The sequence below is a fragment of the Canis lupus genome, chromosome 22 (genome assembly GCF_048164855.1).
Source record: "Canis lupus baileyi chromosome 22, mCanLup2.hap1, whole genome shotgun sequence".
NCBI lineage: Eukaryota > Metazoa > Chordata > Mammalia > Carnivora > Canidae > Canis > Canis lupus.
Window position 1 is genome coordinate 29,274,175 of NC_132859.1, and position 27,909 is coordinate 29,302,083.

Here is a 27,909-nt window from a genome sequence, read left to right on the forward strand (position 1 = left end):
CATCCTTTGGCTTCTGCTGAAACTCTATCCTAAGGAAATATTCCAAGACATATAAAAAGATGCATACATAAAGATATTCACAGACTATTTTTATAGAAAAATCTGGGAAGAAATCTAATGTCCAACAAGAAAGAGGGTAAATTACCTAAAAAAAATCTTAGATTGGCTTAAAGAAATATTGTTTTTTTATCATAAAAACTTCTTTTAAGATTTCTGTAATAACACTGAAATTGTATTAAATCATAATTAGTGAAAAATCAAGAAAAACAATTTGTATGTTTGGTATAACAACTACATAAAAATGCATTTGGAGAAAAGTGTCACAAGAAATGTAGTATAGTCAAGAATTCACTCTTGGGTCTGAAGTTGTGACTTCAAATCCTGGAGCTACCAATTCCTAGCTATATGACCTTGGCCAAATTATCTAATTTGCCTCAGTTTCTCCCCTGTAATATGGAATTCAATAATAGTAGCTGTCTCATAGGGTGGTTATGACAGTAAATGAGTTTATACTTCAAAGCACCAGGTGTAGTGATGTTGATATAAGCTGCTAATAAACATTCATCTGAATGCAGCAGAGTATGGGAAGGCATTGCGTTAGGGTGATAAGATTCTGCGTGTTTTTGTTCCTGTTGTCTAAGTTTTCTATAATATTATTATTTTTGCTTTATAGTAAAAATGGATATTTTAATATTTAAAACATTATTCCTAGTCCACACTAATCTCTCCTCTCACCTATATCCTAATTCCACTCCCTCCTGTTTATCTAGGATCTGGTTCCACCCACTATCTCCTTTGTGTTATCTCAAACTCTTCTACTGATTCACTAAATAAATAAATAGACTCCTAAGTGAACCTTTACTCCCTTCTCTTCACTGTTGCACTTCTTAAGGAAAAACAAAATTCACAATAACTTTCTCCAATTTGAATTTCCCATTCACTCTTCAGCATATTAGAATCTGAATTCTCTTTCCATTATGCCATTCTAACAATGCTGCTAATTTCCTTAATGTCCAAAACTAATTAATCTGCATCCTCTTTACCCTATTACAGGTGTTTTAACACTGCCAGTCACTTTCTCTGTGAAACTCTCCTCCCTGTCCTATCACAATAAGAAAGGAGGATGTGACGGGAGGAAGAAGTACGGGTTTTTAATATTGCCTCTCTTGGAAACTAAAAGCTGGTATCTGTCTGTGTGTGAGATCAGGTCTGGAGCGGTAGACTACAGAACCAATCCAGAAAGAAGAAGTGGGAGTGGTCAAGGGAAAGAGTGTAGCTGGGGAAATCCAATAAGGGAACCAGAAAGCAAAGTGGGTCAAAGACAAAAGAACACCCTGAGTCCCAAGGGGGAACAAAAAGTCTGCAGACACAGAAAAAAATTCTGCAGAATCCCTGTGACCACTTTCAATAGAATTGTATTGTCAAATCTCAATGTGTGGACTCTTTTATTCTCAGAATATCTCAAGGATTTTTCTTTTATGTTCCTCAATACCACTCTCTCAGACTCACATCTTTCTTCTCTGACTGTTCTCCCATTTAATCATCCAGGCTTCCTTCATCATATATTTAAATGACCACTATATGCCAGGCATTGTGATATGCCACCCAGCTACACAGTAAATAAGGTAAAGGCCCTATCTTCAAAAGCTCACCTAATTGACATTTCACAAATGTGTTTCCCAAGGTTCTTGCCTAAACTTCTATTCTACCCATGGCTCCAACTGTTTCACATTACCAACCATCTCTCTGGCTTCTTCGTCTGATATCTTGTAGATATTTCAAACTCAGGATAGCCAACACCAGATATTCATTTGCCATCAAACTAGAAGAGATCATCATCAACCTAGAAACTCCTAAGTCATCCATCAGCTTTCCTTTCACCACATAGAAGAACAACTGGATGGCAATTCCTTTTTTTCTTTTTAAAGATTGTATTTGGGATCCCTGGGTGGCGCAGCAGTTTGGCGCCTGCCTTTGGCCCAGGGTGCGATCCTGGAGACCCGGGATCGAATCCCACATCGGGCTCCCAGTGCATGGAGCCTGCTTCTCCCTCTGCCTGTGTCTCTGCCTCTCTCTCTCTCTCTCTCTGTGACTATCATAAATAAATAAAAATTTAAAAAAAAGAATCTCTGCCTCGCCCTCCCCTTTAAAAAAAATAAATAAAGATTGTATTTATTTATTCATGAGAGACAGAGAGAGAGAGAGAGAGGCGGAAGGTGAAGCAGGCTCCATGCAGGGAGGCTGATGCAGAACTCGATCCCAGGACCAGGGGATCATGACCTGAGCTGAAGGCAGATGCTCAACTGCTGAGCCACCCAGGCATCCCGGCAATTCCTTTTTTTAAAAAAAACAACTCCCTTCCCTTCCCTTCCCTTTCTTTCCTTTCTTTCCTTTCTTTCCTTCTTTCCTTCTTTTTCTTCTTTTTTTTTTGTAGGCTCCACACCCAGCATGGAAGCCAACATGGGTGTTGAACTCACAACCCTGAGATCAAGACTTGAGCTGAGAACAAGAGTTGGATGCTTAGCCAACTGAGCCACCCAGATGTCCCTGGATGGCAATTTTTAACAATATCATCTCCTAAAAAGCTTACAAAATTGTACTCTCCTCTCTTTCTAACTCTACATTAAGTTCCATCCATAATTGCTTTGATTAAGCCTTCTAACTTTTTCCTGTCATTAAATATCTCCCCTTCTAATCCATTGTTACTACTGATATCAGAATTATCTTTCCGAAAGGCAAATTTTATCCATCATTACTTCTGTTTCCATATGTTTTACTCTTATATTTTGGATGTTTAGATTTCTTCTGTGTATTTTTCATTTGTATCAACACCATGCTGAATAAAAAGAATTGCTTATATTTCTTCTTAATTTTGGTTATGTTCTCTGCCTTTCTTTGCCAAAAACGCTCCAAACTTTTTTTTCATCTGACATATTAGTTCAAATGAGCCCAAATATTTCTAAATTAGCTCAAATATTTCTTCCTCTGCAAAGCCTTTTCCAATTCCTTCAAACAGAGCTGCCCAATCTTTCCACTGAGTTCTGTGCTTAGAGTACATTTCTATTAAGAAATTATCACATTTGTTTTCTATTCATTTGAACACCTATATAACAGTTTTTAGTTATCTGTCTCTAACATTGGAATGAGTGCCTCAACCTAGAGTATATGGATAATATATATATTTTTTTGTTTTATATTGTATCTAGCAAAACGGGCAACAGCACCACCACCACAAGTCTTTGCTGAAAGGAGTAACTCACAGAATAAATAATGAATGGGGAATTTTTTTCCTTTTTTTCTTCATTATATGACAATTAGGATGCAATATGTATCTTGGTGAGAGGGTTGAGAAAATGCAGATTAAGAAATAAAATGAAGGTCAAAGGAGAAAGGCAGGAGAAATCAAGAGGAACCACTGGTGTGCATAGAACACAAAGCTGAAATCTAGGAAGGGAGGCAAAGAATGAGATGAAATCAGACAAAGTGAAAGCTGGAAAGAATCCAATGGGACAAGGAATATCAGAAGCTCTGGGAAACTTTTGACTCCATGAATCCAAACTCATCAGTTTATCATTTTGATTAAGACATGGATATACATAGATCCTGGGAAAGTACTAGGAAAAAAAAAAAAAAAAAAAAAAAAACCACTTACACTTGGCCAGCAAGGCATCCGATCAAAAAATTTCCCAGAGTATACCGGTCTGATGCGATCTGGAGGCTCCACTCCTGGTTCAGTGTTTTCAGCCTCCTTTCTCTCCTCAGGTTGTTGGGCAAACTGGCTCTCAGTAGGTTCTATCACCAAACCTATTTGGGGCCCTGTTTCATCTGGCTCTTCTAGTTTGGGTAGACCAGTGTCCACCTCCACATCCACAGGAGGCTTCATCTCTGCACTGGGCTTCACCACCACACAAGTCTCTTTTTCCAGTTCCTGTCTAGGTTCCATATCCAAAGTAGGCTGCATCTCCAGTGAAGCCCTTAACCCTTCAGAGGAACCAGCCACAGAACCTTTCCTGCTCCTTAGAGTCTGTGGATTTTCACATACCATGCCCAAGTGAGGCTGTATTATCCTTCCAGAACATCCTGCCATAAGATACTCATTCTCTACACCCTTTCTTCCTGGCAACATACCTGGAGAAGATTTTGTTTCCTGGGAGGCTGAGACCCCATAGACTCCTAAATTACTCCTCTCCGGGAGGGTTCCAGAAAGATTCTGTCTTTTTAATTTCATTTCAAGCTCCATCCCCAATGGAAATTTTGTTTCTGGTGATGTTATCCTTTCTTCAAATTTGTTACCAACCAGGAGGCTCTCCCTGCATGAGGAATCTTCTTTTCCTAATCCCACTCTGAACCCTAACTCCCTTATGGGAGATCTTGCTCCCATAAGGACCCCCGTCTCTCCTAAGTCATCCTTTCCTTCGTGGGTGAGCCCAACCTCCATGCTCCGAGGAGATTTCCTCTCTGACACCCTCATTCCTTTAACGTCACTCATCTCTAAAGGAAAAGCTGTAACTGGCTCAAGGGAAGTTCCTAATATCTTGTGGTGCTTCAACCCTTTAGGGGACCCCAGTCTCACAAAAGAACACATCTCCACTCGGACTCCCTGCCCACAGCTTCCTGCCTACTAATTTACACCTAGCGGAGTTCACCGAGGAAAGCCGATGAAAGTCTGTTTACCCGGTTACCTAGGAAACGGGGGCGTGGCTTGGCGCGCAATTGTTTCTCCAGGCAGGTCCCCGCCCATTTCTCCCACTGGGGCTCGCTCCGTTTCTTTCCCTCTCCCTCTCCTTTCTCTCCCGCTCCTACTTTCTCTCCTTCCTTCCCTCTCTTGTGTTTTCTGCCAGCTTCCTTACTAGATCTGGAGGGCAAGAAAACTTAAAGGACGTGGTCTTGGGCACTACGCTCACCATCTTCTCTTTGGTTTAGCAAGCAACTCAATTCCCCTGGGATGAATTTAGCCATGGGCTTCCTCGGGGCCGTTGGCCTATTAATTGTACTGGCGATCAGGGAATAAGTAGTCATTTTTCTGGTGGTGACCATCAATTTTAGGTCCTTCTTTGTGCAAGTACATGCATACTGCATGTAGTTCTTTTAGCCTAAAGAACTACTTTAAATTCCGTGATTATATTTGGTACCTGTGGAACAGAAACAAAGTCTTTGAGAATATTTACATTTTAATAACTAGCCTTTAAAAAGTATTTAAATATATTAAAATTTGAATGTGTTACACAACACATACTGACTTTTTAAAATATTGTGGCAAACTCATTTTAAGCATGGGATTTTCTTTAAATTGGGGTTGCACCTTTGTTAGGTTTTAAGTTTATTTATTTAAGTATTCTCTTCACCCAGTGTAGGGCTTGAACTCACGACCCTGAAGTCAAGAGTTGCACGCTCTTCAGTCTGAGCCGGCCAAGCACCCTCTTTTTATAAGGTTTTAATGAAAGTGTATTTGGAGAGTACTTGCCATGTTCCACACATATAGGGGATACAAAACACTTAGCTTAGAATCTGAATAGAATTTACAGGATTCTAGTCTTTTAGAAACTCTATGAAAAACTTTAAAAAAAATGTTTAGGACATATTATTCACATTTGAAAAAAATTGTATATTGTCACTCTCAGATACTTAATATGAATATTCTTCTCCCCCTAAGCATTTTAAGTGACTGGATAGCATGTAAATGAAGGTATGTCTGTATGTATAAGCATTCAATTCTTTCATTTTACAAATAACTATTGAGTACCTACTTTGTGTCAGTGCTAGGAATATAATGAAATATAAGGTAATCCCTATTTCTTGGAACTTATACTCTAGTGGGGATAACCATCCACTAAACCAATAAATAAGATCGTTTCACAGTGACAAGTGTAATGGAGAAAGCAATACTTTGATATGAAGGGGCACTACTTTAGAATTGGTAGGCTTAGAAGTCCCTTAAGTAGGTAACTTTGGACTGAGGCTTGTATTAAGCTCTGCAAAGACACAAACTTTTTAAACATGACTAGCTCAAGGTCCTGTTGTCTTCTCATTGCCTTGCCACCATGCCTACAAATCCTTACATTAGAATTACCTTAGGTTTGTCTCAGATGGTCCCAGTTAAAAGAACACGTTACCAGTCATTACCATCTTTGATTCACTCTTCAACTATTTCCTGGAAGAGAAGGTAGAAGATATAGGGTAAGAGTCCTGGGGATGATAGACGCAAGGTGCTAGGGATTTCTGAGTGGTATTTAGAGATTTGAGAACAAGGGAAGCACTAAGGGCTTTGTTCAAGTCTGTAACTTTATGTAAGGCCTGTCCACTTTGTAGTTGCCTTAACAAATTCTGTCAATAGGATTCTGCATTTGACACTAAAATACATGCAATTATCAGTCCTCCTTAGTTACCTAGAGTTAGGGAAAAAAGCACAGCCATATTATGAGTGTCAGCACCAAGAGCAAAGCTTTACTGTGGCATATCAGTCTCTCCCAAATCGCCAGTGAAGCTTAGAGGTGCTAGCCACTAGAGCAGCATTCTTCAAGGCAACCATTATAACTAAACTATAAAATACTGTGGAATGTATTCATGAAGGAGGTGAATTAAAAGACTCAATTGGTAGAAAAAATAAATGAGGAAGCAATATCCTAGAACAATGAAATGGGGAATTCCTAATAATTTATAAATTTCACCATCCATGTGTTATTTGTAAAGTCTTAAGTCAAAAGTTTGTCATTCTAAATGTAATTAAGTTCACAAATTTTTTTAAGTGCCTATTATAGCAAAGATCCTTTACAAGGAATTGAAATGATGAATAAATTATTGTCTTGGTCCCTAAGAACTTTAAAATCCTTACAAGATTTTATTTATTTTATTATTTTATTTATGGGGCGGGGGGAGCAGAGAAAGAAGGAGAGAGAGAATCTTAAGCAGGCTCCATGCCCAGTGTGTCAGGAGTCCAATGCAGGGCCTGATTTCATGATCCTGAGGTCATGACCCGAACCAAAATCAAGAATTGGATACTTAACTGACTGAGGCACCCAGGTATCCTCCTCCCCCAAGAGATTTTAGATTTCCTAATGGGAATGAAAGCCTGAGAAAAAAAGTCTAGGCACTATAAAATAAGGCAGATAGATATTAGAACAATTATAGAGAGTAAAACAAAGTATTGTGAAACTACCGGAAAAAGATAACCAAATCCAGTAGGTTTGAACTCTGTGAGTTCATTTATATGTGGATTTTTTTCAATATACCGGAAAATTTTTTGGAGATTTGCAGAGTTTAGAAAAAAACTTGCAAATGATATAACCTAGAAATAGGAAAAAAATTAAGAGAAAGTTAGGCGTTAATTTAAGAATAGAACATGTAATACATTTAACATACAAAATACATTATTGGTAAAGTTTCTAGTCAACAGTAAGCTATTAGTACTTAAGATTTGGGGGAGTCAAACATTATATGCAGATGTTCAACTGCATGGAGGGTTGGTGCCCCTAACCCCTGCATGGTTCAAGGGTCAACTATATCCTCAGATGTGATCAAGAACATCTTGGCCAAAGTGAATCCTGCAGTGATGGGCAGCAACAGCGTTCTGGAAGTGAGAGAACAAAGTGATCAAATATGTCAACAGATGGGAACACACAAGCAACATTCTGGGAACACAGAGTAGACTGTTATGATTAGGGTGTAAAGCAAGAGTTTGGGCAAAGGGAGAAATAGGATGAACGAAATGTGGGTTGGGACTGGATAACTTTGGACTCTATTTTGCAAGTAAGATTATCATTGAACGTTTTTGAATGTAAAAATGATTGAAAAGATAGCAGGGGTGTGCATTAATTTCTGTTTATATGATATCACCATAGCCCAAATTTTGAGATTAGATCACAGATTTGGGGATTATAGAATTTTTGATATTAGAATGGACAATGGCTTATGAAGAAAAGTGGAAAGAGTGAGGATGATTTTGCCGTCAAGTCCAGGTGACTGGAAGCCAACGAAGCAGAAGCAGGTTTGGACTGGAATAGGGTTTGGTTTGGGACATACTGTTGACATGCCAAGACTGATGTGCCATATCCTATTTCCTGATTCTTCCTTGGATTGTCCAGGAGGTATTAACATGACTAACATATTGTATTGGAACAACCTCTTAGGGATAAAGTGCCACAGATACCATTTAGGTATGACACATTGTGCTCTTCTGGTTAGTAACTGGGGAGTTGATCTCCAAGACTGGCTGTTCAGGGGTTCAAATCATCTTCGTTGACAGAGAATCCATGGGCTACTTTGCCCCAAGTGCACATCCTAGACAATCAATGTTTATAGTCTCAAAACAGGGCTACACACGGTAAACTGCAAACTGAAAAAGTAGCCCTTATCCTGAAGAAAAGTGAATTTAACATTCTACCAAACTACAAAATGAATTCTTTTGTTTTGTTTCAGATGCCTGGCCAGAAACTATTGTATGGAATTTAACCAAAGAAGGGTGTGTTATGTAGTTCTGCAGTAGAGGGTGACGAATGTTTTGAGTTGCCTTTTACTGGAATCCTGCTTAAGAACTCAGGTTCTAGAGCCAGCATGCAGGTTTCAATACAATTTCATTACCAGCTCAGTGGTGTTTCTGGGTAAGTTCCCCCATCTTTGCTTCAAATTCTTTACCTTTAAAACAGGCACGCCTCATTCATTAATTCCACAGCCAGGAACTGTGCTAGATAGACAGCGTTGAGGACCACTTGGGGGAGTTAGTATTTCTAAAATAGGAAGGCAATTAGTTTCAGATATTCGTTCGAGTGAAACCTTGGTAGTGTTAAGAGTGAAATGGAACAGCTCCTGTAAAGCACTTACAACAATAACTCGGAAAGGAAAACCCTGAGTAAAAGTGGGCTATTAAGATTCGCTCCCCCCCCCCCCACACACACACCAAAAATAGGTAACATGTGAATAAAAAGCAAGTTATTAGTTTTAAGATTTCCTCTGTTACGCAGAGTCTAATCCTCTTCCCAGGAGTAAATACCACACCTGCACTACCCAAGCTTCCCCTTAGGGCATGTTGGGGGGGAAGGGGGCTCTCGTACTAAAAATGCCTTCCCCAAAAAGCCCCTGAGCCGAATTGCCAGGGTTGGGGTGTTGCAGAGTAGGGTAACTGGCACGGTGAGCTAATATCCACAGAGGGAACCTCGCCGCCCCACAAGGGCGGGGAGCAACAAAGCCGAGCTCTTTCGCGCTTCTCCAAAAGCAAGGCAGTAAGAGTTGCACCGCTCGCGGCCGCGGGGAGCCCAAGACCGCCACCCAGACAACAATGGCGCCGGCAAGGGCGGGGCCGCGCTCGCCGGGGATGTGGGAGGAAGAAGCAGGCTGACTCCGACCCCTGGAGGAGCCAGGGGTCACGTGACAACCCCCCCTCCGGCCCTCCCGGCCCCCCGGCCCGGCACACCAGCCCCAGCCGAGAGCTTGGCGAAGGGGCGGGGGAGTGGGTGGGGAGGTGGGACGGGCCACGGCGGAAGTGACGAAGGGGCGCAGTTCGCTACGTGCAGCGACGTGGCGGCGAGGCCGGCGCCGGGCGGCGGAAGTGGCTCCCGCGCTGGGACTAGAGTGTTTGTGTTTTGGTTCGCGACGGAGCCCGCGGCTGGCCTGAGGGGAGGAGGCAGAGGAGGGAGGAGGAGGAGGAAGAATTAGTCGGAACTCGAGCGCCGGCGGCGGCGAAGGAGGAGAAAGGAAAGAGGAAGGCGGAGCGGAGAGAGGCGGAGACGGAGTCGGACGGGGGCGGCACCACGGCGCGATCCCCGCACGGTCCAGTCTGAGGGGAGCGGCCTGAGGAGGAGACGCGCCGCCGCCGCCGCCGCCGCCGCCGTCGCCGTCTAAGCCACCGCCACGGCCTCAGCCCCTTCTCGGGCTGCGCCTGGGACCTGCTGCTGGGAGGCTTGCTTCAGCCCCGCGGCTCCTCGTGCTGCGGCCTCAGGTAACCAAACCGTCTCTTCCCTGCCTAGAGCCAGTCGGGACCCCAGGTTATACGCTGCCCTCAGTCTGCCTGCGGCCCTGCCGTCACGGAGTCCCCCGCCCATTCTTCCTTATCCGGCGCCAGGGCCCTGGACCAGAGCTGTCGAGCCCGGCGTCTCGTCCTGCGGGCCCTGGTGATTCATTCCTCAAAGAGCTCTGGCGACCGGGATTTGCGGAGTGGCTGAGGGAGCGACGGGTGTCACCCTCTTCCCTTCTCAAGATGGCGGCCTGAAAGAGTGCCGGAGGCCGCGGTTCCGTCTGGCCCCTGTCCTGGCAGTCCTGGAGGGGGTGGTCCCGGCCGAAGCCAGGCTAGGTTCAGGGAAGCAGCATGGGAAAGGTGGCCAAGGGGCCTGCATGGGTCTTGCTTGTTCAGGCCATCCGGAGTTTGGTATCAGTTACTCAGGTAGTCTCCAAGGAGGAACTGGGGCCTATGGCAGGTGTGAATTTGGGGAGCTCCGCCTACCTTCGACTTCCAAACAGCGGTAATGGAGGGAGGAGGAGGCTCGTCAACATGGTCTGTTTAGGGACTGTCTCATCTGTGAGAAGGTGATGAACCGCAGCTTTAAGAAACTCAAGAGAGCTAGGCCGCTGAACACGCACCGTGGGTAGAGAGAGAGACACCTTATTAAACCTGTTCTGCCGTTCTCTTCCCTTGGAAGCTGATTACCCCCCCACCCCCACCCCACCCCAGACTTTCAGAGTGTAAGCTCCGAATGTCATAATTCACATATTTTGGTTTTTGTTAGTGTCAAATCAGTTCCCTGGTTTGGGGGGGGGGAGGACGTATACAACACTATGGTAATTCAGGAGAGCTCAGGAACTATTTTTAACGTAAAATTGGGATAATATGAATTCATAGGGGTGCTGTAAGCAAAATTCATCAAATAGTGGTTGGCACGTACTATCTGGTTAGCTGCTGTTATTAATACTATTTTCAGTAAAGAGCACCAAGAGACTTTTAGACTGCCACTTAATTCTCAAAAAAAAATCAAAAGATTTAAAAAGCATCTTATGCAAAATTTTCGTCTTGCCAAACAAAAGTTTCAGTAGTGAATACAAATGAATGCACATGATTTTTAATCTTACTCTCATGATAACTGTATCTTTATAACGAGATTTATTTTCTGCTAGAGAGCGTTGGAGGGGGTCATATTCCAACAGTTTTAACCCTCTAAAGGCAAAGCTAAAATCGTAATTTTTTATTGAGAATCTCATGTTTTCCCTGAAATTTTGGACTATGGAAATTCAGAGTATGTTGTCCTTGACAAGTATTTTAGTTTGCTGTTTTGTAGGTAATGAGACAATTGAGAAGCGTTTCAGTTGGTATTGAAATATCTGAAGGTGTGTTGGTACACGTTCAGTGTGCATCTGTTGATACTTGGTCATTTCATCAAAGGGCCACTTTAATTTCCAATTTTCAATCCCTATTATGTATTGGTCCCTGTATTAGAGATTTCTTTCTTAACATATATTCTCTCATCTAATTCTCCAGCAGGTATTTGAGTTAGGTACTTTGGAAATGGAGACTTTGGTATAGCCCATCAGGATTAGATCCCCAAATCTCATATGTTTTTTTAGCTTTGGGGGTGGGGAGGTGGTCAGTGTAGGGATTGGAGCACTTTTTTTTGATACAGAAAATAATTTAAATATATAGAGTAGGGAGAATAGTAAAATGAATCCATCACCTGCTTTAAATTATCTATGGCCAGTCGTGTTTTATTTACATCCTTACTGTTTGGAAGCAATTCAGACAGATCATTTCATGTGTAAGTAGTTCAGTATGTATTACTCAGGATTCTGCAAAGCTGCTGTTTAGATAAGTCAGCGGTGATTTTATTGTCTCGAATGTAAGGTCTCATGGATATTAATTCATTGTCCAAAGAGACTCTTATATAAACTAATTTTATAAGGAAGGCAAATTTCTTATGAGGTACCTAAGTGAGATATAACAGGGAACCATCAGGTTTAATGAGCACATAATCAGATTTTAGCTAAAGATGGGAGAAAACTGTGATTTGTGAGTAGATTGGAAAAGAGTCCTTTAATGTTCCCTTATTCCTTTGAGATTGAAAATTAGTATTAGATAATAGAAAAATATAGAAGTTGCCATTTAGGCTAGGTTTTTCTAGATGTGTTAAACGGACAGTAGTGACATATTTAATAAGTAGGCCCAAAACTATGGGAAAGTTTAAGTAAATAAGACACTACTAAGCTCACCACATTAAAGAACCACTGTTAACACTTTCATGAGTAATGTACTTGAGCACATAAGGAAACAATTTTAAGTCTTTGAGCCACTAGACACACAAACCTGAGAGCTTTAAAATACTTGTTGCTTTAGAATTAACATTAGTTAAGCAAAAAGTGTACAATTTAACAGAGACCTTCACATAATAACAGCCAACATTTATTGAGCTTTAATGTGTTCTAGGATCTGTTGTAAGAACTTTCTATTTATGAACTTCGTTTTCCCTGAAACTTTTAATCCAACTAGTCTGGCTCCAGAACCTGAACTCGAGTCACCTCTCAGGTTGAGTGGGTTTAAAACTCAGCTCTTTTGTGGCTCTGTCACAGCTCTGTCACAGTAACTGCGTGACCTCAATCAAGTTACTTAACCTCTCTGTGCCTGTTTCCTCATTTTTAAGGATTGTAGTAGTCTTACAAGATTGTTAATGACTGTGTTAGTTAACTACCTGGCACAGTTAAGTCTTTAATAAAGATTAGCTTTAAATTTTTAAAAAGCTTTGAAAATTACAACAGGATTTTAGGCTTAGTTAAATCTCATATATATTATTTCATTACAAAGATAGTGAATTTAACTAAATTGTGTTAAATGTCCTGTGGATGTTAAAATTATGTGATAATATGTTATAGACAAAATTTACTGAAGTGATTGTTGGATTTGTTTACTGATTTGTGTATTTAATTACTTAATATTTGTTTTTGTGCAGGTTTCTGTATATCCAGAAAGAAAAAATTTGACACCTTGCATCCTGGAAGTTCATTTAAGAGACTGAAATTAGGGACTTCTTTCAAATTTGGACATGGCTAATCGAGGAGCAACAAGACCCAACGGGCCAAATACTGGAAATAAAATATGCCAGTTCAAACTAGTACTTCTGGGAGAGTCTGCTGTTGGCAAATCAAGCCTAGTGCTTCGTTTTGTGAAGGGCCAATTTCATGAATTTCAAGAGAGTACCATAGGGGGTGAGATTTTCTTTTTCCCTTCATTTAATTGAATTATACATTGGCAAAAATTTTGCATTTCCAGTTGCATGATGATGAATACCTAAAATAGGTCACACAGTGAAGAAAACTGTTCAGCAGACTTCAAGATTTAAAAATTATCTGGATTTTTGTGTAGGTAGCATCTTCCTACATTTTGATTTCCTGGTTACCCCCAAGATGGTTGTGTAAAAGCTGGAATACATATGCAAGCATGAACAGAGTCAATGTCCCAAGTAATTGAATTTGATCTGATACCTGTTCCTTGATAATGATTAGAGACTTCTTCAAATTAATATGCATTTGTGCTAAATTATATTGGCTTTAGAATGAGTAGTGAAAATAGTAAAAGTTAACCTTAAAATTCTAATTCTATATAGTTGGACTATTTATGAATTATACTGATTAGTAAAATTAATTAACTTGTATTAAACTTGCATAAGAATGCTCCTAGATTGAAGGAAGAGAAAAAGTCAATGATCAATGAAGAGGGACATGAAAGGGAAATGGGACCTGTCGGGAAAGATGAAGGAGGGGATAAGAGTGTAGAGTAAGCACTGAATACAATAATTGTGTTAGAGCTGAGATGAGGGGAAGGTAAGAGGCAGGACAGAGACAACTAATAGTGCAGTGTTGTGGGTAGAAGACAGGAAATTTGATAATTGAATTTAATCAAATTCACAACTATATAGCAGTGGGGCAGAAGAGCCTTTTCAGGGCCTTGGTTTCATCTATCATATGAAGCTTTTGAATTGGGTAGTATCAGGAAGCACAGCTTTAAGATCAGTATTTTGCAAGGGGCGTGTAATTAAACAGTACTATATTTTTAAAGGAATACATAAGTGTATTTTAATCTCATACATATAAAAAACTCAAACTTTTGACATGCATGAGACTAATGACATGTAACAACTTCAGATCTTTTAGAAGTATAACTCTATGTTGTGCATTTGGTGTTTGTCCTCAAGTACACTTGGGAATTTTATACATAGTTCAAATCCTTCCAGTAAAATAGTTTGTAAAACTATACTATCTCTTGGCTTTGCCTGCATACGAGAAATATACTACTTAACGTGGTATTTCCACGTAAATAGACTAATTTCCACTTTAATAGACTTAGAATGAGTGAGGATTATCAACCTCTTTTGTTTTTGTGTCTATCAAGTTACACAGTGTTGTGTTTTAGTGTTTTATAAGATTTATTTATTGAGAAAGAAAGCACCGGGTGGTAGGTGTGGGTAGGGGCAGTGGGAAGAGAGAATCCTCAAGCAGACTCCCCACTGTGTGTGGAGCCCCTCAGGGGGGCATGATCCCAGGATCCTGAGATCAAGACCTGAGCTGAAATCAAGGGTCAGCTCTAGCTGACTGAGCCACCCAGGCACCTGTAGTGTTTTATGTTTTTATAATGGGTGAGCATCAAAAATGTGGTCCATGATAAGGGGCTTTTGAGTTAGAAATCTAATGAACAATATATTATACATTCTTTGTGGTATCTTTGTTAATATATATGTATGTATACATACCCACAAACATATATATTTGGTTTAGTAATGAAATATTACCTCTCACGGTAATAACACTTCTCAAGTGGTTTTCAGGGGCAGCAATTCCCAAAGTACATATGCATTTGAGGCTATAATACCTGGGCCAGACAGGATTGGGCCTTGATATATGCCACCCTCCCTCTTTTCACAGTACATACTAAAATAACAAAAACACTGAAGTACTATGGTAAAGAATTGAATTTCTGGGAAACTACAGGAGCCTCAGCAGCCTAAGACTAGAATCTTCGTTTTTGTTTTGGATATTATGGTCATCCAAATTTATTTTTTCCTACTGACATTTCAAGGGAGGACATTTACAAGAAAAATTTAACCCTGTATCAATGAGTCATACATATCTTCTGATAAGTGTATATATGCATATATAAAAATCTCCATTTCCATTTAATACAAATTAGCTTGTTTACATTTCATCAGTTTTTCAAGTTTTTTGTTCCTACGTGTAAAGCTTCCTTAATATTCTACTTGTACAGATCAAATCTAGCTTTTAAAATCAACTTTAAAAGGAATTTATATACAAATTTCTGTGTCAGTGGATGTTGACCACATATTAATATCTTTAGGAGGTATGGTGCCATTATGATTACATCCATTATGATTACAGCTGTGATTACTAGTTTTTGGTTTTGTTTGGAGACATAATTGACATAAAACATTGTGTAAAGTTAAGATGTGAGGCATTGATTTGATGTTTTTACAGTGAGTGCTGTTCTTTTATGTTCTTTGCTTACAGCTCTTCCCTCTTAGGAACTTTGATAGTATTCTGTTTAAGCATTCAAGGATTTCAAGGTTTAAGCAATTTAATGATGACCACAACGGGTCCGTAACTTGTAATATGTATTTTTGTTTTGGCTGATGTGTGGTAAGATTTATCTAAATGAACTTGACCAAATGTTTTGCATTTTATCTGTGCTTGATTTTTTTTGATTGTTTGTATCTAGTAATAGTCGTTATGGTGTGAAGACTCACCTAAAATTTTCATCTGTGTTTTAATGTGGGAATCATATGCTATACTCTCGAATTTGTGTATTCTAGAACCTTACATTCATCAAGAATATCAGGGTAGTTTATGTGTTTCTTCTTAGACATGATAGCTTAATTTCAGAATCCATGTTGTCTCGCAGTGTCCTATACAATTTGCCCCTTGACCCTGTAGCACTCACAATGAGGTTAGGTAGTTAGGTTGTGGGTTAAGCATTTTGAGGAGTTCTAGCTTATCTGTAGGGCTTTAAAGTCTGCTTTGAAGTCTTAGTGTTTAAGACAAGCCCAGAAGGTTAGCAAGGAATATTAATGCTCAGGTGGTTGTCTCCTTCCTACTATCTCATCTGGAGGCTTAGTATTGCTTCAATAAATATCGAATAAATATTGGTGGGCCATCTTTCACTTAACATCTTAAGTAGCTAAAGACTTTAAAGATTTCAAGTGAGGTACTTTTGTCAAAAAAACTACTTGTTTTTAAACATAGTTAAATGCTATTTTTAAACAAGTTTGTTTAAAACAAATTTGTTTAAAAACAAATTTTTAAACAAAATGCTCTTCAGTGTAAGAGCAGGATTAGAATATGCAATGAAATAAGATGCAGGCATTCAATTTTTTTCTTTTGAAAGATAAATGTCTTATACTACAGTTTAATTTTGTATGCACTGATCATCAAAGAAAGGTCAGACGTATGGTTTAGGTTATAGAATTATATGTAAGAGCAGTGTTACAGTGTTCCTCTTGCAGGTACTGTATTTTTTGAGCTTTGTTTTAGAGCAGTGGTTCTCAGAATTTTACCAGGAGCATCTATATTACCTGGAAATTTGTTAAAAATGCAAATTCCTGTATCCTATATTGAATCAAAACACTGAAGTGGAACTAGTAATCTTATATTTTAACAAGTCTTCCAGGTGATTCTGATGCATGCTGAAGTGTGAGAACCACTGCTTTTTGTATACTGAGTAATCAATATTACATTTACACTGAGGTGGTTCTTAGAATAATTGCTTTTCTTTTTTTAAAAAAAATGTGTTATTTAAAATAGGGTAGGGTAGGGTTTTAAAAAATGTGTTATTCATCCCACTCCCCCAGTTTGAAGATTACAAGTATTTTGTCCTGTCAAATATTATTTATATCTCTTTGTATGGAAACCCCTTTCCACAAATCTGTTAACCTATTTAGGCCCTTTAAAGAGAGTATGGCTCTTTCTGTCCCATCTGGGTTGCTCTGCCTTCTCTCTACTAAGGTACTTTAAAATATCTGTAGTTTTTCAGTTATCTGTACCAGTGCTGTTCCCCCTTAGTGTCACAAGTAATCCAGGACTGATTATACCCTAAATTAATTAGAGTAACAAGTGCCTTTTTAAATTGTAGTTCCAGCACTTAGTACATACCAGCTGCATGATATTAGGAAACTCATACTTGGCTTTATTTTCCTCTTACATGAATGAAAATAATGATACCTAACTTGAAAAGTTTTTGGTAAGGATTAAATGAAAGTACATATAAATTTCCTGGCTTACAGTGCCTAGCACAGAGTAAAATGCTTATTTAAACTATTACCACTACCGTCACCACCAGTACTTTTTGCTGAGTCATTTTTGTCCCTGTTGTATTGTCACAACGTGGCATTATTTTGGAATCATGACTATTCCATCTAATGCATGGCATTTGATTTTAGGATTTGACAATGTTAAAAAAATTTTATGTTTAGATTTTCTTTTATTGGAAAATAAAGCTTCTCATTAAAAATTATAGGAACAAAGAGGATTTTAAAAACCTTATAAGCAAATACTTATTACTACATTTGAGCCTTCCTAAAAATGAAGTTTCTGCAGATTCATGTAAGTAGATAGTATGAGCATTCACAATTTCTTAAAATTCTGCATGGTAAATTCTTACTAATTTTCCCCTTCCATTTATTGGTTTTCATAAAGTGATTAGTCATGTACATTATGTTAAATGCATGCCACCCACGTGAACTAAGTTATTTGTGGAAGTTTTCTAAGAGAAATTATACTGTTAAATAGAATACTAAATGTATTCAGATATTAAATTTGCTTCCTAAACTGAAAAAGAAAAGCCAGCCAGAACATTTGAATCGGAATGTCATCTTCTTACTGTAGTAGTAAGCTTTCTGCTATTTGCCCTTCACTTGTTAGCCTTCAGAAACACTAGTCTGTATATAGATGACCTCCAGTTTCTGGTGGTTTTAGTTAAGCTTTTTCAACTTCATCATGGTGCAAAAGCAATACAGACAGTAAAAACTATACTTTGAATTTTGATTTTCTTCCAGGTTGGCAATATTCAGTACAGTACTCTTGTGATGCGTGGCTGTGGCAGCGTGTCCTAGCTCCCAGTCAGCCACATGATCACAAGGGTAAATAACCGATACACTCAGAGCCATTCTGTACCAGTAGCAACCATTCCATTTTTCATATTTAGTACAGTATTCAAAAAATTACATGATAAAAAAATAAAAATAATAAAATAAAAAATAATAAAAACATAAAAAATTACATGAGATATTCAATACTTTATAAGATTGTGTTAGATGATTTTGTCCAACTGTAGGTTAACATAAGTGTTCTGAGCACATTTAAGCTAAGGTAGGTTAGGTGTATTTTTTACTTTGACTATTTTCAACTTGATGATAGGTTTATTGGGAGTAACCCCTTCATGAATCAAGGAAGATCTGTAATTGTAACCTGTACATATATTGCTTTTATCTTTTCATCTACACATTGCTCTCAAATACTTTTTATTTTTAAAGAGAGCACAGGCAAGCGGGTGCAGGATGGGGAGAGGGAGAGAATCTTAATCTTAAGCATGGAGCTCCACGTCGGGCTCCATCTCACAACCCTGAAATCATGACCTGAGCGGAAATCAAGAGTTGGACATTTAACTGAGCCTCCAAGGTGCCCTTCAGTTAAAAATACTGTTCAGAAAGGATGGAATACCTAGCGTATTGTTTTTAATTGGTGAGAAAAATAGTGCTTGAAATTTTCATTGTTCTTTCTAATACAGTGAGGATTAAAATTTGTGGAAGTTAATCATTGGTTTCAAGTGGGAAAATATCTTTATGCATATAATACTGTTTTCCTTCTAGAAGGTATATATTCAGTCAGTATTTGAGACAGGTTATATTACTCTGAGAAGTTGGTAGAGATTTGCTTTTTTTTTTTCTTTTCTTTTCTTTTTTAAGATTTTATTTATTTATTCATGAGACAGAGAGAGAGAGAGGCAGAGGGAGAAGCAGGCTCTATGCAGGGAGCCAGATGTGGGACTCGATCCCGGGTCTCCAGGATCATGCCCTGGGCTGAAGGTGGCGCTAAACCGCTGAGCCACCTGGGCTGCCCGAGATTTGCTACTTTGTATTAGCTTGTACCAGTTATGCTCTAAAAAAATGATTTTTTAAACAGTCTAAACATCAATTCTCCAGTATCCTAACAGTTTTAACTGTTTAAACAGTTTAAATTGTTACCCGCAACTACTTAAACATTGCTATAGATTAGGAGTCTGTAAGCTTGTTTCTAATCCTGATACCCTTCTTTGAACACTTATGTGAGTCCTATTTGCACGTTTGTAAAATGAGAGGATTGAACTAAATAAGGATTCCTAAAGAGCAAAACTTTGTTTTTAGTGTGTACTCTCCTCCACATTATACAATCAATGCAATTTAATCTTTTTCTCTTAAAGTTTATTTCATAATTTGGGATTTTGAACATTCATTCATTCATTGCCCTCTGGTGCTGAAGTGTCCAGAGCTGTTTGGTACAATGATTTTTGACCGTTAGCTCTAACTAGTGAATAGCCTCTGTTGATTTACTAATTTGCTACTTTATTCTGTCATGTACTGGGAAGTAAGACTGTGAAACTTCTTTTAAAATTAATTTTCTCAATAAATTTACCAAGTGCCTAACATTGTGCTAAGTACTAGAAATCAAAGATGATCTTATGGTTTAGGATGGGAGTACATATAAGGTATGAAAAATGATATTACATACCACTATCTTTTTAATTTATTTTTTTAAAGATTTTATTTATTTATTCATGAGAGACAGAGAGATGGAGAGAGGCAGAGACACAGGCAGAGGGAGAAGCAGGCTCCATGCAGGGAGCCTGACGTGGGACTCAATCCCAGGTCTCCAGGATCACGCCCTGGGCTGAAGGCGGCGCTAAACCGCTGAGCCACCGGGGCTGCCCTACATACCACTATTTAAATTAGGCCTAAACTTCCAGTTGATCTTCCTGTTTTATTTATTTTTATATATATCCCCAAAGAGGACATATACGTATATATAAAAGAAGTATATTCTCAATTACATACTGAAAAAATCTAAGTTTTCATAAGCTTTGTGGCTTGGACTTTATGACATCAGTTTTGGTTACATTCAGTCTATTTTGCTACCTTTTCTGTTGTTGACTCTGTTCTGAGCATTTACGGTTTGTGGATGATTGACCTTTTATAGACATCAGAGGCCCATAAAAGATACTTGTTTTGGATGATTGGGTGTGGTGAGGTGGGAAGCTTTTACAGTTTGCTTTTAATAGAATAAGAATTCTGATTTGATAAAAATACAGGAAAACTTTGGTTTTGAAAACTGTTTTTTTTTTTTTAAGATTTTATTTATTTATTCATGAGAGACAGAGAGGGGCAGTGACATATGCAGAAGGAGAAGCAGGCTACCTGCTGGGAGCCTGATGGAGAACTTGATCCTGGACACCCCCCCCCCCCCCCGCCAGGATCACACCCTGAGCCAAAGGCAGACGCTCAACCACTGAGCCACCCAGGTGTCCCTTGAAAAATGTTTCTTTTCCCCTTTTGCATCTTACACCATAATCTGATATTACTTACATGCAATCTTATGGTATATACTGAATTTATCATAGGATAACATAATTTGGAGTCATCAATTGAGAACTGTTTATTACAGGTTTCTTGGTAGAGGAGAATAAGAATGTGTAAGAGTGAGAAAAGCAATAGGAGTAATTGCAGAGGTTTTGGGATTTTGATCATTGGCTATCTTGATGTAAGTATGAACTCCAAACAAATTATTAAATTCCTCAAGATAAGAGTGCTGTTGAAGTCAGACATTGGATTTTGGAAATAAGGAATGATCCTTCATATTTTACAAGTTTTGTAGAACAGAATTTTTGAAGTGTTGAACAGCATTTCACCCTCTTCAAGGTAATATAGATATGGAAGACTAAAAGCAGAGTAAAGAACCAATAATTCATGGTTTCCACTGTTGAAGATAGCAGGTACTTTTGGACTTACGAGGATAATCTGTTGATATTGGACTCAAGTCAATATATAATTATTGGCCACTGTTAGCATTTCTCAGCATTTTTACAAGTTTCATATGGACCTTACCATGGCTATAAGACATTACACTGAAAACTCTTCCTACTGTTTTCTATCCCATTCAGATATTTTCCCCAGAGACAATGTAACTTTGTTATCTATCCTTGGAAAGTTACTATTACTTTAAATCTATATACTCTCTACCCTGTGCAATTTGAAACATCAGGGCCACAATAATGTATCATATTTTTTACTTTATACTATTGCAGTTATTTATTGCTCAGAGACAGATGACCACAGATTTCATGATTTAGAGCAATACGATTTATCCTCTCATGGTTCTGGGAGTTGAGTGGGCTTTGTAGGTGGTTTTCTGATCTCATGGGTAGCTGTCAGTGCTGGGGCTAGAGAACCATCTCAACTGCTGCCTCAGCCACAACACCTACATGTGGTCTTTGCCACCTGACTTGGGTTTCCTCACAGCATGATGGCTAGGTTCAAGAATGAGTGTCCCAAAAAGTACCAGGTGAAGCTGGGCGACCTTTCATGACCTATCCCCAGAAGTCACAGAGATAGCATCAATTATGTACTAGTCACAGGCTCACACATTTAAAAGGAGTGTGCGGTATCATGTAAGAAGAATGTGGTGTAGGAAATGTTGAAGCCATCTTGGAAAACACAATCTGTCAAAGATCTATTCATATTACTTTAGGAAGAGCATCTTCATTTTTCTTGGCTGTAACAGTATTTCATTGCATGGATCATATTGATGTATATTTAAATTGGTTCTCTAGTTTTGAATTTGCACATTGTTTTATATTTTTGGCTGTTGACAGTAGTGCAGTAAACAATTCAGTCATTTCTCACATATTCCAAGTATTTCTATAGTGTAAATTTCTAGAAGTTGATTGCCTTTGTCACAGTTTACATATATTTGTAATTCTGATAAAATTTTCCAGACAGCCCTTCAACAACAGTGCACAGAATACTTGTTACTTTACTATCTCAAGGTACTTGGAGATTTTGCCATTTTGCTTTTTTTTTTTTTTTTGCATTTTTTACTGTACATTTTTCCCATTTTTAAAAAAATATTTTATTTATTCATGAGAGAGAGACAGAGACACAGGCAGAGGGAGAGGGAGAAGCAGGCTCCATGCAGGGAGCCCGAAATGGGACTCAATCCCGGGATTCCAGGATCACACCCTGGGCCGAAGGCAGGCGCTAAACTGCTGAGCTACCCAGGGATCCCCCCATTTTTCCCATATTATGAGTGAGATCAAGAATCTTATTTTTTAGAGCCCATTGTGTTTCCTTTTTCTGTTAACTGTAATTTCATGCTACTCTTCCGTGAATTCATTTGTAATAGGCATGCTATTCTGTTTCATTTATTAATGACAATTTCTCAATATCTCCGTGTTGTGTTCATATTTATTTCAGTAACTGGTAATCTTACATTCTTTAATTGTACTCTTACTGTTGGATATTTAATGTTTGCATTTTTGTTTGCTGTTTTAGGTAATCTTATTAATAGTGGGTATTTTTTTGGAACTTTTTTCCACCTTGGACTTAATTCAGTAAGATAAATTTCTAGATGTGGTTAGTGAACCAAAAGTAATTTTATCAAATGATGATGGGATCAAAAGGATTCCAGTCTTCTCATCACTTTTTTACTCCCTTGGAGATACTTCCAATTTCTTCATGTGTTATTTGGCTTAAATAATTGTGTTTAGGATTGCAGGTTTCCTGTAACTTACTCTGGGCATTAAAGTCTTCCTTGTCTCTTCTCCCTTCTTTAACTTGTCCTTTTTCATTCCTATGTTGTAAAATTCTCAGATATTAGCACTTAAGTTGACTTACTGGATAGGTTCATTGCTAAACATTAAAGAATCATTTTCAAGGCAAGTAATGCTGGAAAGTTCTCTCTGGGAAGCATTAAATACTAGGTTCATGAAGCCGATGGAGAAGGGGTGTCACTAAAGAGAAGGGGGAAAGAAGCTTTCTCTTTCTTGAATAAGCATTTTCATTTTCTTTAGGTAAATACCCACAGGTAGGATTAATGGATTGTGTGTTACTGTTTTTGATATTTTAAAATGTTTTTTTTAATGCTTTCTGTAGTGTTTGTTCTAGTTTACATTCCCACCAACAGTGCACTAGAGTTGCCATTGCCCCACTTCCTCACCAACACTTCTTGTTTCTTGTTTTTTAATTAGCCATTCTGACTAGTGTGAGATGACAGTACATTGTGATTTTGAATTGCATTTCCCTGATGATTAATGATGTCAAGCATCTTTTCATATGTCTGTTAGCCATCTGAATGTCTTTTTTTGGAAAAACCTTTAGGTCCTCTGTCCATTTTTTAATCAGATTGTTTTTTGGGGTGTTGAGTTGTATGAGTTCTTCATGTATTTTGGATATTAACCCCTCATTGGATATATCATTTGCAAATATTTTCTTCCATTCAGTAGGTTGCCTTTGCATTTTGTTGATGATTTCCTTTGCAGTACAAAAGCTTTCTAAAAAAAAAAAAAAAAAAAAAAAAAAAAAAGCTTTCTAGTTTGATGTAGCCTGAATTGTTTATTTTTGCTGCCTCTGGAGGTTTTTTTTTTTTTTTTTTTTTAGATTTTATTTATTCATGAGATACAGAGAGAGGAAGAGACATATAGGCTGAGGGAGAAGCAGGCTCCCCAGAGGGAGCCCGACGTGGGGACTCAATCCCAGGACCAGGATCAGGGCTTGAGCCAAAGGCAGACAGACGCTCAACCACTGAGCCACCCAAGTGTCCCACCTCTGGAGTTTTTAACTGACTTGGCCACACCTAATTTCCAGCAATTTGTCAGTTACAACTCCAGTTTTTCTACCTGAGCTGGTTTCCCCAGCCTTCTGCTCTGAGATGTGTCCTTACTGTATCCACCTTTCTGTCCAATTTTGGGAGCAGCAGATTGCCCTACGACACTTTTCTTACAGATACAAGAGTTGTCGGTTCATCTTTTTACATATTAGAGTTGAGTGGCAACTTCTAAGCTCCATACCTGCAGTATCAGAAACCGGAAGTCCTCTTTTCCTTGCATATATTGGAAATTTAATAAAGTACTATTTAAACTATTTAATAAAGTACCTGTTGTCCACAGATTAAATGTCCTTCATAGATACTTATCTCTTAAAACTAACTTAATTTCATTAATTTTTTTCTCTATTGCTATTCCTTGGAGAGCATTTGTCTGATACAATTTAATAACTTCTAACAACCTCTCCCCTTTCTGCCATCTCTTCACCTTTCCTCTTTGTAATGTGTTCATTCTGCTTCCAGTTTTTTATTCGATGCATCCTTGCTATATAAACCTAGTCTATTGAGTAAAGACTTTAAAAAGTTAGGACCTTTGGTGGGGCAAGCACAGGTTCTTAGCCTTGAAGTTTCAGATACTGGTTCTTATCAATTCATCCTAGGGTGTTCAGGTTTGAGGCACAAACTTGATACTAACTAAAATGAAACTCTTAAGAGTAATTTTAAAAGAATGTGCATTAGTTTAGTATCAGAAATACTAGTATTCTGTTCAGCAGGTGACATGTGACTAGCTCCCTATGTCCTGGTTAGTGGATTCCATTAGGATAGTTGGATGTAATAGTTTCCAGGATTACAGTTCATTTGGCAACAGTTACCTTTAGATGTTGCTAAATTATTTCTGTTGTAAAATAGCAAAATATAAAATTTACAGTTTAAACATTTTAAGTGTACAGTTCTGTGGCAGTAAGTACATTAATGTTGCAGCCATCAGCACTCATCTTCCCCCAACTGAAACTCTGCTTATTAAACAATAACTTAACCATTCTCCCCCACCCCTGCCCATAGCAAATACTATTCTGCTTTCTTTCTATGAATTTCACTGTTCTAGAAATTTCATATAAGGGAAATTGTACAATATTTTTGTATTTTTGTGACCGGCTTATTTCACTTAGCCTGTCAGCAAGATTGATTCATCCATATTCTAATATGTCACAATTTCCTTTCTAAAGCAGAGTAATGTTCCATCACGTTTAACACCACATTTTGCTTTATCTTTCATTGATCCTTCATTTTCGATTCTTAGGTTTTTTCCCACCTCCTGGCTATTGTGGGTAATGCTGCTCTGAACGTAGATAAGGCAATGTCTGTTCAAGTCCTTGTTTTCACATCTTTTGGATGTATACTCAGAAGTGGAATTGCTGGGTCGTCTGGTGATTCTGTTTAATATTTTTGCCATTGTCCATAGCAGTATACCATTTTATAGTCCCATCAGTGCACAAGGTTTCCAGTTTTTCCGTATCTTTGCCAACTCTTGATTTCTGTTGTTTTGTTACTAGCTCTCCTAATGAGTGTGAAGTGGCTTCTCATTGTGGTATTTTCTATTTTCCACTGAGTAGTGGATCCAGATATTAGTGGTGTTAAGCATCTTCTCACTCACTTGTATATCTTCTTTGGACAAATGTCTATTAAGTTTCTTTGCCCATTTTTTTAATTAGGTGGTTTGAGTTTTTCGTGTTGCTGAGTTCTAGGATATCTTTATTCTGGATATCAATCTCTTTAACAGATGCTCATTGATTTTTTTTTTTTTTTTAGAATGAATCCTATGCAATTAGTATTTATAGATCATCTCATAAGATGGATTTGCTTTTGGATTATTTTCTTTTTGTGCTTTGTCACTGTTTCCTCTCTGCCTAATCTTTTTTATCACCCTTCTTCCCACATTAATTGAAATGTAATTCTTTCATGAATACATGGTTTTTGCTGCCATAATCAACTGAGTATTCTTCACTATGCACATATGATGTTAATGGGGGAAAAATGGGCTCAGTTTTTTATTTTGCCTGCTGTCAGCTCTAGACTATCCATATTTTCTTCTATGTAAAATTTTATCAGAAGTCAGTGCTTATGTGAGAAAATTCACTATATTAGATTACTATTGTTGATACTCATTTCCTAGCAAGCCATTTTCTACCCTGATAATTTTGGTACCTGGTTCTTGCGGCTACTTGGTCAATCCCAGCCATCCTCCTCCCTGATTGGATATTCATCTTGAAGCTTGATCCAAACCCATTGAACTCAGTTATTAAATTCCTTGTCTCTTAAAACCTTTGCTTCTCCTTAAATCACTTCCAAACAGTCTCATTTGGATTTTTGATCTACTTCTGAGAACCTGAACCTTGCAAGGCCCTTCTCTTGTCTAGCAATTATATTCTTACCTTTCAGTAAGAGCCTTTTAAAAGGCCACAAATCCACTACTACTCAAAGTCATTGTTTCCAGGGAGAACTTTCAGTCATGATCCTACTATGAAGACACTATTGTTTTTTAGTTTCTTCTGTGCTTTTCTGGTCATGTTTTTACATAGATGTTACCATATCTACCAGGAAGAAAAAACTATATATATATATATATTTACTTTTTGGCATTTGAACAGGTCATTTTATAGCCGTTTATTTAATTGCTACTTGATACCTGCCAAGCCACCAGTACTTTTTCATTTATACATTTTAGGTTGTTTCTAACTGTTAAATACAAAAATTCTTCGAGCATCAAGGTTTGTTGTCCCTACTCTCCTGCTCCTCATACCATCTTTTGGAGATTCCATGAGATACTAGACTAATTAAGTATGAACATTTTCATGGCTTTGCTACATGTTGGCAAAATTATTTTCAAAACATTTACTTAGTGTCACCAGAGATGTGTGAGCTTGTGCCCTACTGTTTAAGTTTTTTCTTTTGGCTAAGTTAGGTAAAAGAGCCGTTTTTCTTTTCAACTTTTGCTGGAAGAATGATTTTGTTTTTTACTAGTGATGTTGACTTATTTTTTTAATGTTTATTCCTCTTGTGAATTTTCTTGACACATTTATCCTTAATGCTTTTGGAATTTTTCTCTAAAACTTAATCTCTTAATACTCTAGAAATTTTCTTAAAATGTCTTCACCCCTGTGTTTTGGGTGTATGATAACATGTTTGCAAATGAAATCTCAAATTTTTATGTAATCAAATTGATAATCTTTTTTTTTTTAAGATTTTTAAAAATTTATTTATTCATGAGAGACACACAGAGAGAGGCAGAGGGAGAAGCAGGCTCCATGCAGGGAGCCCGATGTGGGACTCAATCCTGGGTCTCTAGGATCAAGCCCTGGGCTGAAGGCGGTCCTAAACCGCTGAGCCACCTGGGCTGCCCTCAAATTGATAATCTTATAGAATTTTTGGTTAATTCTAATAAGGTAATTCTTTTTCATCAAATTTGATAAGTTGAGGGTTGGGATGGTTCCTTGGTTTTTCGCTTTTAGTCCCTTCTGTTTAATTCATGTAGAATCATTTTATTTGTTAAACTTTTTTTTCTGAGTTGTTAACTTTTGGTTAATGCTATTGATTTGGATATTTTTTTTTCCCTTGCCCAGTATATTGCAGTGGCTCTTCCTTGCTTACTATTTATGAAGGTCTTACCCATTGTAGGCCTTTGGTATTTGCAGATTTAACATTTATAGTTTCAGCTATTCTCAGCTGGACTGCAAGGTCTGTGATTCACTAATTTGTAGTTTTGCTGAGATTGAAATGTTGCTTGCTGCCAGGCTTACCAATAGGAACTGATCATGTAGCTCAAAGAGGGAGCCTATTAGACAGGCCAGCACCCGCATCTCAACGCAGCTTTGTTTTTCTCTACTTGTCGTCGCGTACACAGTAACTCTCGAAGTGATAAAAGCTGTTTCTTTGTGAAATATGGGCCCGAAAAGAAAACCAACTGCTAGTGCTGGTGATGAAGAAAAAATGAAGAGGTCTAAGAAAGTGATGGTTCTTAGCCAGAAAATAGACGTTTTGGATAAATTAAAGTGGTTGTACAGATTCAGGTAAGTTTGTGGTGGT

The 27,909-nt window shown here is 38.2% G+C and overlaps 2 protein-coding genes and 1 long non-coding RNA gene across 6 annotated transcripts in view; 1 reads left to right on the top strand and 2 right to left on the bottom strand.

Annotated features, from left to right (window-relative positions):
* Positions 1-4,805, bottom strand: part of EFHB (EF-hand domain family member B) — a 46,982-nt gene extending 42,177 nt beyond the window's left edge. Inside the window, exon 1 of one of the 4 annotated variants that reach the window (XM_072792924.1) lies at positions 3,653-4,801. In XM_072792924.1, coding sequence (XP_072649025.1) covers positions 3,653-4,585 — 933 coding nt within the window. In that variant the 5' untranslated portion in view covers positions 4,586-4,801. Of the gene's footprint in view, positions 1-3,652 lie in introns of all 4 variants that reach the window. The other 3 variants (XM_072792923.1, XM_072792922.1, XM_072792925.1) reach the window with 3 other exon arrangements.
* A 2,498-nt stretch (positions 4,806-7,303) lies between these two features.
* LOC140614101 (uncharacterized) lies at positions 7,304-9,458 on the bottom strand. Its single transcript, XR_012014994.1, has 3 exons — positions 8,992-9,458; positions 8,632-8,723; positions 7,304-7,567 (listed from the first exon to the last, which is right to left on the bottom strand). It is a non-coding gene; the product is annotated as an uncharacterized lncRNA (long non-coding RNA).
* A 46-nt stretch (positions 9,459-9,504) lies between these two features.
* The window catches only part of RAB5A (RAB5A, member RAS oncogene family), a 29,005-nt gene continuing 10,600 nt past the window's right edge, over positions 9,505-27,909 (top strand). Inside the window, exons 1-2 of the mRNA XM_072792938.1 lie at positions 9,505-9,931; positions 12,921-13,176. Of these exons, the coding sequence (XP_072649039.1) occupies positions 13,014-13,176 (163 nt within the window). The 5' untranslated portion in view covers positions 9,505-9,931; positions 12,921-13,013. The remainder of the gene's footprint in view (positions 9,932-12,920; positions 13,177-27,909) is intronic.